Source organism: Stegostoma tigrinum, chromosome 10 (assembly GCF_030684315.1).
Source record: "Stegostoma tigrinum isolate sSteTig4 chromosome 10, sSteTig4.hap1, whole genome shotgun sequence".
NCBI lineage: Eukaryota > Metazoa > Chordata > Chondrichthyes > Orectolobiformes > Stegostomatidae > Stegostoma > Stegostoma tigrinum.
The window spans coordinates 39,796,165-39,809,527 of record NC_081363.1 but is presented as its reverse complement, the minus strand read 5'-3'; the positions used below and the strand labels follow the sequence as shown (position 1 = coordinate 39,809,527).

The following is a 13,363-nucleotide window of genomic DNA, read 5'->3' as shown; positions in this document are numbered from 1 at the left end:
AAATGGAAAGCTGATTAGTCAGTGAAGTAAACAGTGCTACATGTCTGATCTTTCTAGACTGTCATGTGGCCATCCACTCCCTCTTTGCCTGCCTGATCCTAATCTACAACGTGACCACTTTGTTAAATGTGGTATCCATTGGGTTCTCAACATTGCAGATACCTGTTTTTATCCCTCACCTGCTCCTCTAGATGGTACTGACTGCACACTTCAGTGTCAACTAGCTCTTAAGAAGTGTCAGTCTTTTGCTACACTCCACTGAATTTTTATTGCAGTTGCATGGAACTCTGCATAGCCGTGTGGCCATGTCACTTAGAGGGAACATTGGTCATATGTGGTCCTGCTGGGAATCCTAAACAATTCTGTGTAAGGGGTGAGGCCTCATGAGGTTGACCAGCTCATGAAAAATCTGTCATATGTGGTCTTGCTTACTGTAGCTAACCATTTACAGTTTAGTAGGTGAAGGGTAACTGGATTCACTAGCCCTGCCCAAATAAGAGAGTACATTAGCTGATATCAGAACAATGATGAGAGGGCAGGAAAGAAGAATGCAACCATAAAGCAGTCTGAAATGAAAAGGGTGCTGTATTTCAAAGACGACTCAACAGCAAAGGCTCACAGAAGGTGGGCTGGATGCAAAAGGTAGCAAGGAATGGAGCTTCATGGTTATCAGGATCATTGTAAATATCCACAGGAATGGAGGGAGCAGAGTATCAAAGTGATAAGGGCAAGGAGGCAATGAAGGCTGGAAGCTGCATATTAAGGATGGGGCACACAACGGGATAATTAGATGCACAGGGGAGTGAAAGCAAGCAAGTAAACTTAATAAGCAGTTGGTGTAAAGGTCTAGGCCCGAAACGTCAGCTTTCCTGCTCCTAAGATGCTGCTTGGCCTGCTGTGTTCATCTGGCTCTGCACCTTGTTGTCTTGGATTCTCCAGCATCTGCAGTTCCCATTATCTCTGGTGTAAGGATGAATCTGGGCATGGGGACTGACACTGGGAGAAGTGCAGGAATATCAAGGGGAGATAATGAAAGGGCCAAAAGTCACACAAAGAATTTGAAGAAGGAGAGAAATGACACCAAGGGAAAGGAGAAGTGATGTAGGAAAAATATATTCCAAAGGAGATGGTAATGAAAGTAAAAGTTTGGAACCATCACCTTTCCACATGATTTCTAGGGAGCGCACAGTACAAATGGAAGGAGGGTCCAAGATCTGTTTGCACGTGTTCCTGCACACACAAACATATCTAACTGAATTACAGCCTGGCAATTTGAATACAGGTGACAATTCGGGCAGATTTGAAGCAATCAAAATAGAAACTAAATAATAGTGTTAACTTCCATTGGAAAGAAAAGATCAAGTGGTTGACTCATTGACTGTTTATGGGTTGTGGTCAGATTTTGATAAATTTAGAAAAACTGAGGACAGCACCATGAAAGAGTACATGATGGTATGCATTGCAGAAATCTGATTTGGAAAATTAGTGGCAACGGTGGTCGGGACAAAGCTAAGAAATTGGAGAGTTCTATCAGTTTCAGATTTGGGTTTGATAACACATGAAAATCTTGGAAAAGAGTGTTCATTCCTTGTTAAGTAGTTGGAATCAGTCTTTTTTTTAAGCTTAGATGTAGTGTTGTGAAATACTTCATTAAGTAGAATGTTGCTGAAGGAAGTACAGATAAAACTTCACATGGAAAACAACAAAACCACTGTATTTGGATAGTCTATTTAAATGCAATTCACACAGTAAGAAAGTCTGCTGCCACCCTGAAAATGCTGTCAGTGCACACGTACAAAATGTGAGTGTGCCATACCATTACCAGTAAAGGCAGTGACATCATTCCAACCTATTATTTCATACTTATTGTGACTATGTAAGAGCTGACATGTCTTTTATTGGCGCAGCGTTTCACAAAGTGCATGTGCAGAACTTTCTGCAAGCACAATATGAACCTGTTGAGGGTGCCAGGAAACACAACCGCACACAATCAAGCATTTGTTGTATTCCTTTAATGGAACATTACCGCTCCACTAAAGAAATGAAAGAAGTACCATTGACATCAGAGATTGAAATTAAGAAGAAAAAAATGACACAGGCTATTTACCCATCTGTCCTCTAAAATATTTAAAATATTAGTGGAAAATGCAGAAATAAGGAGAGGGAAGTAAAATACTCCTCAGAGAGAGAGAGAGACGATAGATGTCAGATTCTTAAAATAAATCATTAAAGGATGCCAATGACAGCCTATGGAAAGTAAGCCCTTAGCTGAGAACCTCATTAAGGTAGTGGCTATTGATCGAAAGGTCTTAAAGAGTCTAAAGATGACCACAAAACCATTGGCAATTGCCAGAAAAACTCATCTAGTTCACTAATATCAATCTGGGATGTTAACTATCATCTTTCCCAGTCTTGCTCACATGTGACTCCAGACCTATCACAATATGGTTAACTCTTAACTCCTCCCTGGCGTGGACAAAAAGCACTACTGGTGTCCACATCCCATCAGCAATTTAATAAAAAACATCCAATATCCTCTTGAATGCTTCAATTAAACTGTCCCCACAACATTAATAGGTAATGCATTTTACACCCAAAACACTCACTGTGTGAAAGCTTTTTTCTCACTGCGTACTTGCTCCTTTTGCAAAGCAAATTAAACCTGTGCCACCTGGATCCTTGTACAATTGGGAACAGCTTCTCCCTACATACCTTGCCTAGACCCTTCATGATCTTGAAACCTTGCTCTTAGTCTTCCCTTCTCCAAGGAAAACTGTGCCAACAGTTCCTAAGGTTTTAGAGTAGATTTGTAGCTCGGATTGTGGATGTTGTGGTTGGTTTCCTCGCCGAGCTGGTTCATTGTTCCTCCGACGTTTCATTACCCTGCTGGATAACATCAATAGTGCAGCCTCTGGTGAAACGCTGTTGTTCTTTCCTGCCTGGTATTTAAACTCTGGTGTCCATTGAGTTAGTTCACCTCACTTCCGGTTTTCCTTTGCAGTGAAGTATATGTAGGGTCCAGCTCAATGTGTTTATTGATAGCCTTCTTAGTGGTCAACCAATTTTTTTTCTGATGAAGGGTCTAGGCCCGAAATGCTTTTATGCTCCTAAGATGCTGCTTGGCCTGCTGTGTTCATCCAGCTCCACAATTTATTACCTCTAGGAATTCTTGTGCTTGTCTCTGCTTTGCCTGTCCCAGGATCCTGGTGTTTTCACAATCAAATTGGTGGCTTTCCTCATCCATGTTGACGGAGATGACTGAAATATTGGTCATGTCTTTTTGTTGCCAGATGATGTTCGTGTACTCTTGTGGCCAATTTCCTTCCTATCTGTCCAATACAATGTTTTTCGCAGTCTTTGCAAGTAAACTTGTGTAAGATATTGGTCCTGACTGTAGTGGGTAACAGGTCTTTGGCTCTGGTTAGCAGTCGGCGAAGGGTCTATGTAGGTTTGTACACTACTCTGATGCCCAGTGGTCGTAGGAGTCTTGGGGTTAGTTCAGATGTGTTCTTGATGTATGGTAGCATTATGAGTGTGTTAGGGCGTGCAGTGTCTTCCTGTTGTTAGTGTGATAGGCATCATCGGACCCAGTTGTTCAGGTATCCGTTGTCCTTGAATTCTTAGTGGAGGTACTCCTCTTCTTTTTAGCGTAGTTCTGCGTTGCTGCAGTGCGTTGCTGCTCATTTAAATAGTGTTTTCATGCAACTTCGTTTGTGGGTGCTATGGTGGTTGCTGTTGAAATTCAGTACTTGGTCAGTGTGCGTGGCTTTCCTGTGCACTTTTGTTAGGAATTTCCTGTTGGTCCTGTGTTCTACCATGATGTCTAGGAATGGGAGCTGTTCATTCTTTTCCTCTTCCCTGGTGAATCCGATCCCGATGAGAGTGTTGTTTATTAGTTCATGTGTCTCTTCTAGTTTGGTCCATTTAATAATGATGACAGTGTCGTCCATGTATCAGATCCATAGTTTAGGTTGGATCTGAGGAAGGCCACGCTTTCCAGTCTCTACATCACTGCTTCAGCTATTAGTCCCGAAATAGGTGACCCCATGGGTGCCCCGTTGATCTGTTCATATATTTGGCAGTTAAAGGTGAGGTGGGTCATGAGACATAGGTCCAGTAGCATGTTGTCTGTGGAGATGGTGTCACTTAGGTCTCGTTCTTTCATAAGTGTTGTTAGTGTTTCTCTTGCTAGTGGTATGTCTGTTGATGTGAATAGGGCAGCGACGTCGAATGATACCATGGTCTCGTCATCGTCTGTTCTTGTGTCCTTGATGGAATTGAGGAACTCCTGGGCTGAGTGGACTGAGTGGGGTGACTTTGCTGATGAGGTGCTTTAGTCTCCTTTGTAACTCCTTGGCTAATCTGTGTAATGGCATGCCGGGCAGGGATTTTATAGGTCTGAGGGGTACTTCTGGTTTGCGTACCTTCAGGAGGCCATAGAATTGGGGGGTGTTAGATCCCTCAGGTTTCATTCTTAGGAAGTCTGTTTCGTTGATCTGTCCGGTCTGTTTGAGTCTCTTTAACGTGTTGAGAATCTTGTTGCCCAGTTGCGATGTCGGGTCTATTTGAACTTGCCGGTATGTGTTCTCGTCAGCTAGTACTGTCTGTGCTCTGGTGAGGTAATCTTGTTTGTTTAGTATTACTGGCGTATGCCCTTTGTCTGCTGGTAGTGTTTTGATGTTTTTGTCGTTTTCCGGTCCTTCTAGGACCTTCCTTTCAGATGTGTTAAGAGTGTTCAGTTCACTCCTTCCGGTCAGTGTCGGGATCACTGTCTGCCTTATGGCTTGTTGTGCTGCCTCACTGATACGGTTGGTCTTCAGTGTGGCTTCTAGTGGGGTTAGGAGGTCTGTTTTTGTAGTTGGCTGTAGCTGTGGTTGTAGCTGAGTCCGCGAATTAGAACAGCTTTCTCTGTCGACAGACAATCGACAGGCATACCAGGCGGGAAAACACAACAGCGCTTCATCGGAGGCTGCACTGAAGATGTTACCCAGCATGGTAATGAAACATCTGCGGAGCAACGAACCAGCTCGGTAAGCTAACCAACCACAACAATCCCAACAGTTTCTAATCCATCTTCATAACTGAAGGTTTTCATCCCTAGAACCATTCTCATACACCTTATTTGCATTCTCTCCAATACGTTCATATGCTTTCTAAAGGTTAGAACTTGCCATATCTCTTGATTATCAATTCTGTGAATTCTTCCGAAACACCTATGGCAGTTGGTAAGAGCAGTAGAGTTTCCAGGTCAGACAGAACCATATGGTAGCTACAGTGCAACAACCAGCCCATACTATAAGACTCCTCATGCAGGTAATTGCCGTGGGCTAGAACTCGGAGGAATGACCACACACACCAAGCTGAAATCTGTACAATAAACGCGTGATAAATATTTGCTGTTTCACATCCTGATAAGTATATGAATATATATGAGTACATATTCATTGTGTGGGCGGCACGGTGGCTCAGTGGTTAGCACTGCAGCCTCACAGTGCCAGGGTCTTGGGTTCGATTCCCACCTCGGGCGGCTGTCTGTGTGGAGTTTGCACATTCTCCCCCTATCCGTGTGGGTTTCCTCTGGGTGCTCCGGTTTCCTCCCACAGTCCAGAGGTGTGCAGGTTGCATGGATTGGCTACGCTAAATTGCCCATAGTGTTCGGAGGTCTGTAGGTTAGGTGGGTTATAGGGGGATGGGTCTGGGTGGGATGCTCCAAGGGTCAGTGTCGACTTGTTGGGCTGAAGGGCCTGTTTCCACACTGTAGGGATTCTATGATATGATTCTGACCCAGAAATATTTAAATGAAGAATAACTCTTCATTCTGCACAATCATTTGGGATTTCGGGGCTCTTACGAAGTCACGATTTAAATAGCAATAATAACCTGTAATATTATCTACATTTCATGCAGTTTACTGTACCTTTCCAGGAAGTAATTTGCTTCTTCCAGCATTATATTTAGTGCTTGGTCACCCAGTTCACTAGCGATTGTTCTGGAGTCTTGAACTGCTCCACTGATTATCTACATATAAGAGGGAAATCTTAGCAGACTGATACGAGAGAAGTAGCAAAGGTTTTAGACCCTTAGAATGACCAAATCAACATTGTAAAATTACCACAGTTTGATGAAACTTAAGCAGACAAGTTTAAACAAGTTCGGCAATAAAATTTAGGAGTAGATAAATTTCAATGGGATTATACCAAAGTAATAGATTGGAAATGGTTATCATCCTGTGTTTCTGCAACTTTTCTTTTTAAAAGCTGCAGTTATTAAATGAAAGAAAAACATTGCTGGATTTTTTGAATCCTTACCAGTAACGTTTACATATAAAATATATCAAGTAATAAGCCCAGGCTCTTTTCATCCAGCTGTTTCCACAATATGGTGAGTGGGTAATGCTAGGTCACCTATTCTTAGGCCTAGTCAGGCCATAAAGCAGTGGGTAGGGCCTTGGAAGGGAAGGGGAAGAATTGTTCCAAAGAAGACTCAAATATCTCGAAAACAGAAATTGAGGAAGAACCAGAAAGTTGCTATAAGGCACAAGATTGAACATGATGTCATGATGAACGCCAGTTCCAACATGCCTGAGAAACTGAATATTATCAAAGTGGCACAGAAGAATGGTAAGGGAAATAATTAGGTTAAGCAGACCTTTACCAGTCTGGAAAAACTTTGCAACTATCAGAAAAAAGTTCAGCAAAGCTTGAAAATTAGACGTTCGTCATACTTTTGGACCCCTAGGCACATTTTCTTTCATTCATTAAAAATTACTTCATATTGCAAAACTAAACTAAAACACTGGGCAGTGGCAGGTGGGCCAAAGTGCTAAAGAAATTTTTGTAAGTGATTCTTTGAAAAATGAGAGGGAGTGGATGTGATGGGTGGGGCTTATATCAAGTGCAGGGGTTTCCTATTCACACTGGGAGCAGTACTGTCATCCCTATTGTTTCCCAACTCTACCAGTTGTCAAACTCTGCTTTCCTGCCTGCTTTTTATTTTTGGCTTGGTATCAGTACGTCTACCACAGAAGGACTTCTTTGATTGTGGTTTGTGGTTGGCAAACCAAGAGGTGATCTTCAACTGGCAGCCTCCTGGCACTGGATTCCCAAGGGAAGGAATTCTGTGAGTGCATCAGCCACTTAATGATTGGTGAGTGAGTGGCATTTCAATTTGCACGGTTTCTCTGGGTTGGTGGTTCATAAACGGAAAGTGAGAGACAGGGAGGCAACTCAGGAGAGGAATTGGAAAAAGGAAAGGTGACATATTGGAGCAATGAAAGATTGGGAGGTAACTGTCAAGACACTGGGACGTATTATTAAAATCCCATCAAGACAAAGCTGGGATGACTGGTCACCTAACCAATTTGGAAAGTATATAATCAATTGAGAACAGGCTTCAAAAACTGACTGCTGCCAGAAATGAACATATATCAAGAGGTTGGGCACAATTTCATGGGCCCATTCCTAACATTCTGATGTCGATTTGTTCACTCGGGCATTGAGTGCCTCAGAACAAGGTCACCCCTGCTCTCCAGAAGGCTGTAAATTTGGCCCACACCCACCATGGATGTGAATCACTGGCCCACTGCAAACACTGAGGGTTGAATATCAGTGATGGCAAGATGAAGCTCTTCAGAGGAGTTACACCATCTCCATTGGAAAGACTACCAGAATCTTTCCCACCCTGGGCTCAATCATAGTGAAAGGGAAGGATGGGAGGCCAGAAGATGGAAAGTTCCTCATCCCGTACATTAAGAGAGAGCAGAAGGCTGAGGAGGGGAGGGCAAGCTGTGGTGGCCCTTTCCCTGGAGGATGTTGCTGTCCAGGACCTGGAACATCGGATGGTTATTTGTTTATGAAGTGGTTAGCCAGTAAATGAGTACCTCAATTATCCAGGGATGGATATGCCACCCAACCTTTATTTTATTACTAAAATATCAGTGGAGATAGGGAGGCAAAGATGGTGGCACCTATGTTATACTATCTCTCTCACTCCATCTGCCAGCCCATTCTCGGTAGGGTATAAAGATTCCACCAATTCTTACTGGTTGAAAATATTATCTTGCTCTCTAACCTCTATTGTTTAGGTAGTGCAGTAGGACACTAAGTTAGTTGTTATATTAGCAATTTGTTAATGAGTTGATCAAAATAGATGTAACTGTGTTATCTGACTGAAAGATAAAGAGGGTGGCACAGTGACTCAGTGGTTAGCACTGATGCCTCACAGCGCCAGGGACCCAGGTTTGATTCTAGCCTCGGGCAACCGTCTGTGTGGAATTCTGCACATTCTACCAGTGTCTGCGTGGGTTTCCTCCCACAGTCCAAAGATGTGCAGGATTGGACATACTAAATTGCCCAGACTGTCTACGGTGTGTAAATTGGGTGGATTAGCCATGGGGAAGGGGTAGGGGGATGGGTCTGGTTGGGATGCTGTTTGGAGGGATGGTATAGATCCACACTGCAGGGATTCTATATGAAATTAAATGCTGTTCTCGGTTCTGTGGGAAAACTAGCTGCGGAGAATAAAATATGTTTTTCTTTGCCCCAAAAACTGGATTTGATTAGATTATATAAGTGGTCCTTTCTAATTTATTATTCAAAATGTACTTGTTTTACTTCATACTATAGATAGTCAAATGGAAGGAAATTCATGTACACAAATCTTTGGATTTCATGTTGCCCAGTTGATAGCTAATGGATAGCAATAGAAATCATTTGGAAACTTTAACGGATTTTGTAAATCAGCTAAATGTCCTGCACTGCCCTTTCCAGGCTGTACTGTTTGGATGGTTGGCAACAACAAAATGTGGAAGGAATTAGTCATATCCTGTTTTGGAAATAAGTTCTACTGCAGGTACCTGAATTATATCAATCGGTAATTCGCTGTGGTAACAATCATTCAGTACCAAAGGCTCTTTTTCACTTCTCCAATTCTCTTCTTCAATTTGCAGGCTTTTTGTCATATGCATTCTAGCATCTGACTAAAATTTAAAAGCAGAACAATTAAATAACATAAAACATTGTCTATAAACTACTTAATCTGTGCAAAAGTCACCTACAAAATATTGCAGCAAAAATATTTGTGATAAATGGATCAACAGTCATCGTGGTATTACTCTACGTATAATATTTTTGAATTCATTCCAAAATAGGTAAAAAAGTGATAAACATTTACCTGTAAAACAGAAAGGTACTCATTTTTGAAATGGTTAATTGTCTTTTCTGGGAGCAATGTGTTCAACAGTTTCTGGCGTGTATCTTCGGATGGTATGACAGCAATCATTATGCTAAACATGTATCAGAAATGACCACATTTCAAAACTCTGATGTAAATGTAATAAATGTAATTAACATTAAAATTAAACCAGCCTTCAACTCTCATTTTTATAATCATACGGCATGCGCTATCAATAGATGTATCAACAGTACATAACAGGGCAGAATTTAAAGTCCGTCCACCCATCGTATTTGTGGGTGATAGGGATTGGGGTCACTAAGTCAGGTGGAGTAGTGGCAGGATTGAAAGCCCACGTCTCCCATCTCTCCCCTGAACACTCATGGACAGATCTGCTGTCTTGCTTCAAATTGAGGCCCTTGAATGGGATTTTAATGCCCAATTAAACAGCTCATCTCTCTGCTGCTGGTACTCAATCTCATCATGCAGCAAGTCCAGAAAGTGAAATCCACGCCAGCTCTCCACTCCCTAGGGGCCTTGATGTTGGGAAAAGATGACCTCCTGATGAGGTAGATTTGCTCTTAATGCTGCAGGCCTTCCCACAAAGAGGGGATGGCATAGTGCTGTCACATCTCTCGTCACCTAGATTTAATTCCACCCACATTAACATGTAATATCATAGAATCATAGAATTCCTATCGTGAGGAAACGGGCCCTTCAGCTCAACAAGTCCACATTGACCCTCAGAGCATCCCACCCAGACCCATTCCCCTAATCTACACACCCCTGAACACTATGGGCAATTTAGCATGGCCAATCCACCTAGCCTGCACATCTTTGGACTGTGGGAGGAAACTGGAGCACCCGGAGGAAACCCATGCAGACACAGGGAGAATGTGCAAACTCCACACAATATACATACAATGTATGCTACTTGTACAAATACTGTGAAAAGTAAGGGCTATTGATTGCCTTATTACCAATAAAACACAAAATTAACTCAATTCCATGTTGTGCTGGGATACAATATATGCCATTTATGGTAAATATATATTGGAATGTAGTAACTGACACTGAAATTTACAATAACCTTAATACATTTCAAGTACAATAATGGACTGATATTAGATGTTTTGGCTTTACCAGGTAGCTTTGACTGCAGTATTAAAACAAAAATCCCCTGCCAGAAAAAAAATGAACTTATGACTATTGACACTCGATTAAGCTGGTGAGATTTATTAAAATTAGGATTTAACACCCTATTCCAGTTTTACTGAGTGTCAGTGATTTAAATGATGAATACTGATGAATTAGGCAATTATAAAATGTAACTCTTTTAACAAAGTAATGCACTAAGTCTGTGATATTTATGTTAAAAATCACCAAATCTGATGTTCATTAAAATACATATTTAAATCAGTTAACTCAGTTAGTAATTTGGTGACATGCAGCAACATTTTGAGTACTGAATTGCCAACCTTTCATTCTTACTTATAATTTTGCACATAGTTGTTGTTGGATGTTAAACAGTGGAAGCTGTTTCTTCATAACAGAGGCAGAACATCAATTTTAAAAATTCATCAGGTGTCTTAAGCACATACAGGGTGCTGATTACAGAGGCAAGATGGGCAGAAAATTGTGTATATGTGAGCAGTTCAAAATTGAATGGAACAGCAATTTACTGAAAATATCCATGAAGAAATCAAGAAGCCAAAAATGCTGAAACCTATGTGTAATTGAGGTCAATGATTAAACTTCTAGTTAAATTCTAGAGGAAATACTGTTTGGTTCTTAGAACTTTTTCTATTCATTTCTTGGCGCAAAAAGAGATTGGTAGCTGAGAATTTTATAACGTTAGAAGTAATACAAATTTCCCAAGGTTAAGAAAATAATTCAGTAAAGGCAGAATCAGAGTGACTTACTCTGGATAGCACTTATGAATCCAATACAGAAGCGGATAAACTTCTTTTCCTTTCAGTCCACTCTCTGCTAATAATGAGATATGGGAAGAAACTTTTTTATGATAGTATTCAGCATACTTTGCACATATATTGTATTCCTTGGGATAACATGGATTAATGTAGTTCACAATGGTGTCAAAATCTGCTTTGAGTTGGCGACGAAGTTGCACCAAACACTGGTCTAGCCAGTTAATCTTATTGTCATCGGAAACACTGGGTGGTTCACTTATTCTTTGGTTCACAGACTGCTGTAAAATGCTTAGCCATTTAGTGTCCCATTGTCTTGGCCTAAACTCTGGAATGCTTCCAAATTTTTCCTTTTCTTCCAGGTATATTTGATCTGCTTTCTCTTCTTGGATTTTCACTTGGACTGCCATTTTCAAGAGATTTGGTTGTTCTTTGGAAATGTTAATTGACTCTTTTACTACATTGAAAATTTCAGCACTAAGCAGCTCATACAATGAATTAAGTTCTTTCATTTCCTTTCTGGTGCCTTCATCATTTGTCATCACATTAATGTATTGCTCATATTCTAACTTGATGAGATGCTGGTCAGCTTTGAAATATCTTTTTTGTTCAATAAGTTCTTTAATTTCTTTTTCTAGGCAGAAGAGAGGCATTATTAGTATTCAGACAAGATCAACCATTTTTTCTGCTTGAATGTGAATTAGAAATGGTTCAATAATTTTAAAAAAAGTTGGTTACCAGCTTGGAGTTTGTGTGCTTGTAAAACTATTACTGTGCAAATGTTTGGCAGTTTTATTTCTGGGTAACCTTTCAGTAAATTTTTTTTTTAGTTCTTAAAAATACCATCAGTCTATTGCAGAGAAAGCAATATTCCATTGTTGGCTATAAATATGCTCGATTATTAAAAGTATAATCTCAATAGTATTAAACTGTGAATAAAATATATAAAATTCATGATTAACCTGATTTAATACCGCTAAAACTGGAATAAGTACTCTGTTAAGAAAAAGCAGAGAGCTAATGTTTCCAGTCCAAGGACCCTTCTCTAAAACAGAAAGTAGCTAGGAAAACGTGGTAGATGTGCTGAAGGTGGGGCCAGAAGGAAATGAATGGATAGGTGTAGATGGAACCCAGAGAAAGAAAATAATTAGGCAGGCAAAGGGATGGGTGATAATATGCCCAGGAGAAAGGAAAACTGACAATGAGGAGCATAAGTAGCTGAACGTGAGCTGGCTGTGTTGAAAGGAGCACATATCATGATATGACAGGACCTGGGGTGTTGGAGTGTGTAAAAGACATAAAGGAAGGTGCTCAGGCCTTAAAATTATTGAACACAGTATTGAGTCTTGAGGGCTGCAGGTCTCCAAGTGGAAAATGAGATGGTGCTCTTACAGGTTGTACTGAGTCTTGCTGGAGCACTGCAGCAAGCCTGAGACAGAGATGTTAGTCAGAGACCATAGTGACATGTTGAAGTGGCAGGCAGCTGAAAGCTCAGGGTCATTTTTTTGTGAACAGAGCATAGCTGTTCCACAAAGTAGTCACCCAGTTTCTGCATCATCTCCTCAGTGTACAGCATACCACATTGTGAGCAGCAAATATGGTGGGCTAGATTGAAAGAATCACTGCTTCTCTGGTACGTGTCTAAAATGTTGGAATAGTGAGGAGGGGGAGGTCATTGGGTAGGTGTTACACATTCTGCGATTGTTTGAGCAGGTTCCATGAGAGGGGTGGGTAGTGGGGAGTGGAGGTGGATTGGACCAGGTTATCCCAGAGGGAATGGTCCCTGAGGCAAGTTGTCAAGGGAGGGAATGGGAATACGTGTTGGGAATGGTAGCTAAAGATCCTTTGGATACGAATGCTTGTGGGTGGAAAGTAAGGACCAAGAAACCCTGTTGATTTTATGGAAGGGAAGAGGAGGGGTAAGAAATGTGGCAAATGGGTCGGACACATGGCTCAGGGCCCTGTCAACCACAGTGACGGGGAATCATTGGTGGACTTTTCTGAGACTCCCTGTTGGCATCGTCAGAACAGATGTGAAGGAGATGGAGAAAGCGGGAAAATGGAATGGAGTCTTTACAGCAAACAGAGTGTAAGGATGGATAGTCCAGGTAACCTTCTTCCCAAAATCCACAGACAGACCCATTGTTTCTGCCTGTTTCTGCCCTACAGAAGTATCTCCTCCTACTTTTGACTCAATTTATTATTCCCCTTGTCCAATCCATTCCCACTTACATCTGCAGTTCTTCTGACGCTTTCTGCTGGCT

The 13,363-nt window shown here is 41.4% G+C and overlaps 1 protein-coding gene across 3 annotated transcripts in view; it reads right to left on the bottom strand.

The window, feature by feature from the left end:
- The window catches only part of LOC125455709 (tumor necrosis factor alpha-induced protein 2-like), a 45,506-nt gene that overhangs the window by 25,892 nt on the left and 6,251 nt on the right, over positions 1 to 13,363 (bottom strand). For all 3 annotated transcript variants that reach the window (XM_048538051.2, XM_048538053.2, XM_059649115.1), the window contains exons 4-7: positions 11,094 to 11,733; positions 9,172 to 9,283; positions 8,855 to 8,977; positions 5,918 to 6,018 (exon numbers count right to left, since the gene is read on the bottom strand). In XM_048538051.2, the coding sequence (XP_048394008.2) occupies positions 5,918 to 6,018; positions 8,855 to 8,977; positions 9,172 to 9,283; positions 11,094 to 11,733 (976 nt within the window). The remainder of the gene's footprint in view (positions 1 to 5,917; positions 6,019 to 8,854; positions 8,978 to 9,171; positions 9,284 to 11,093; positions 11,734 to 13,363) is intronic.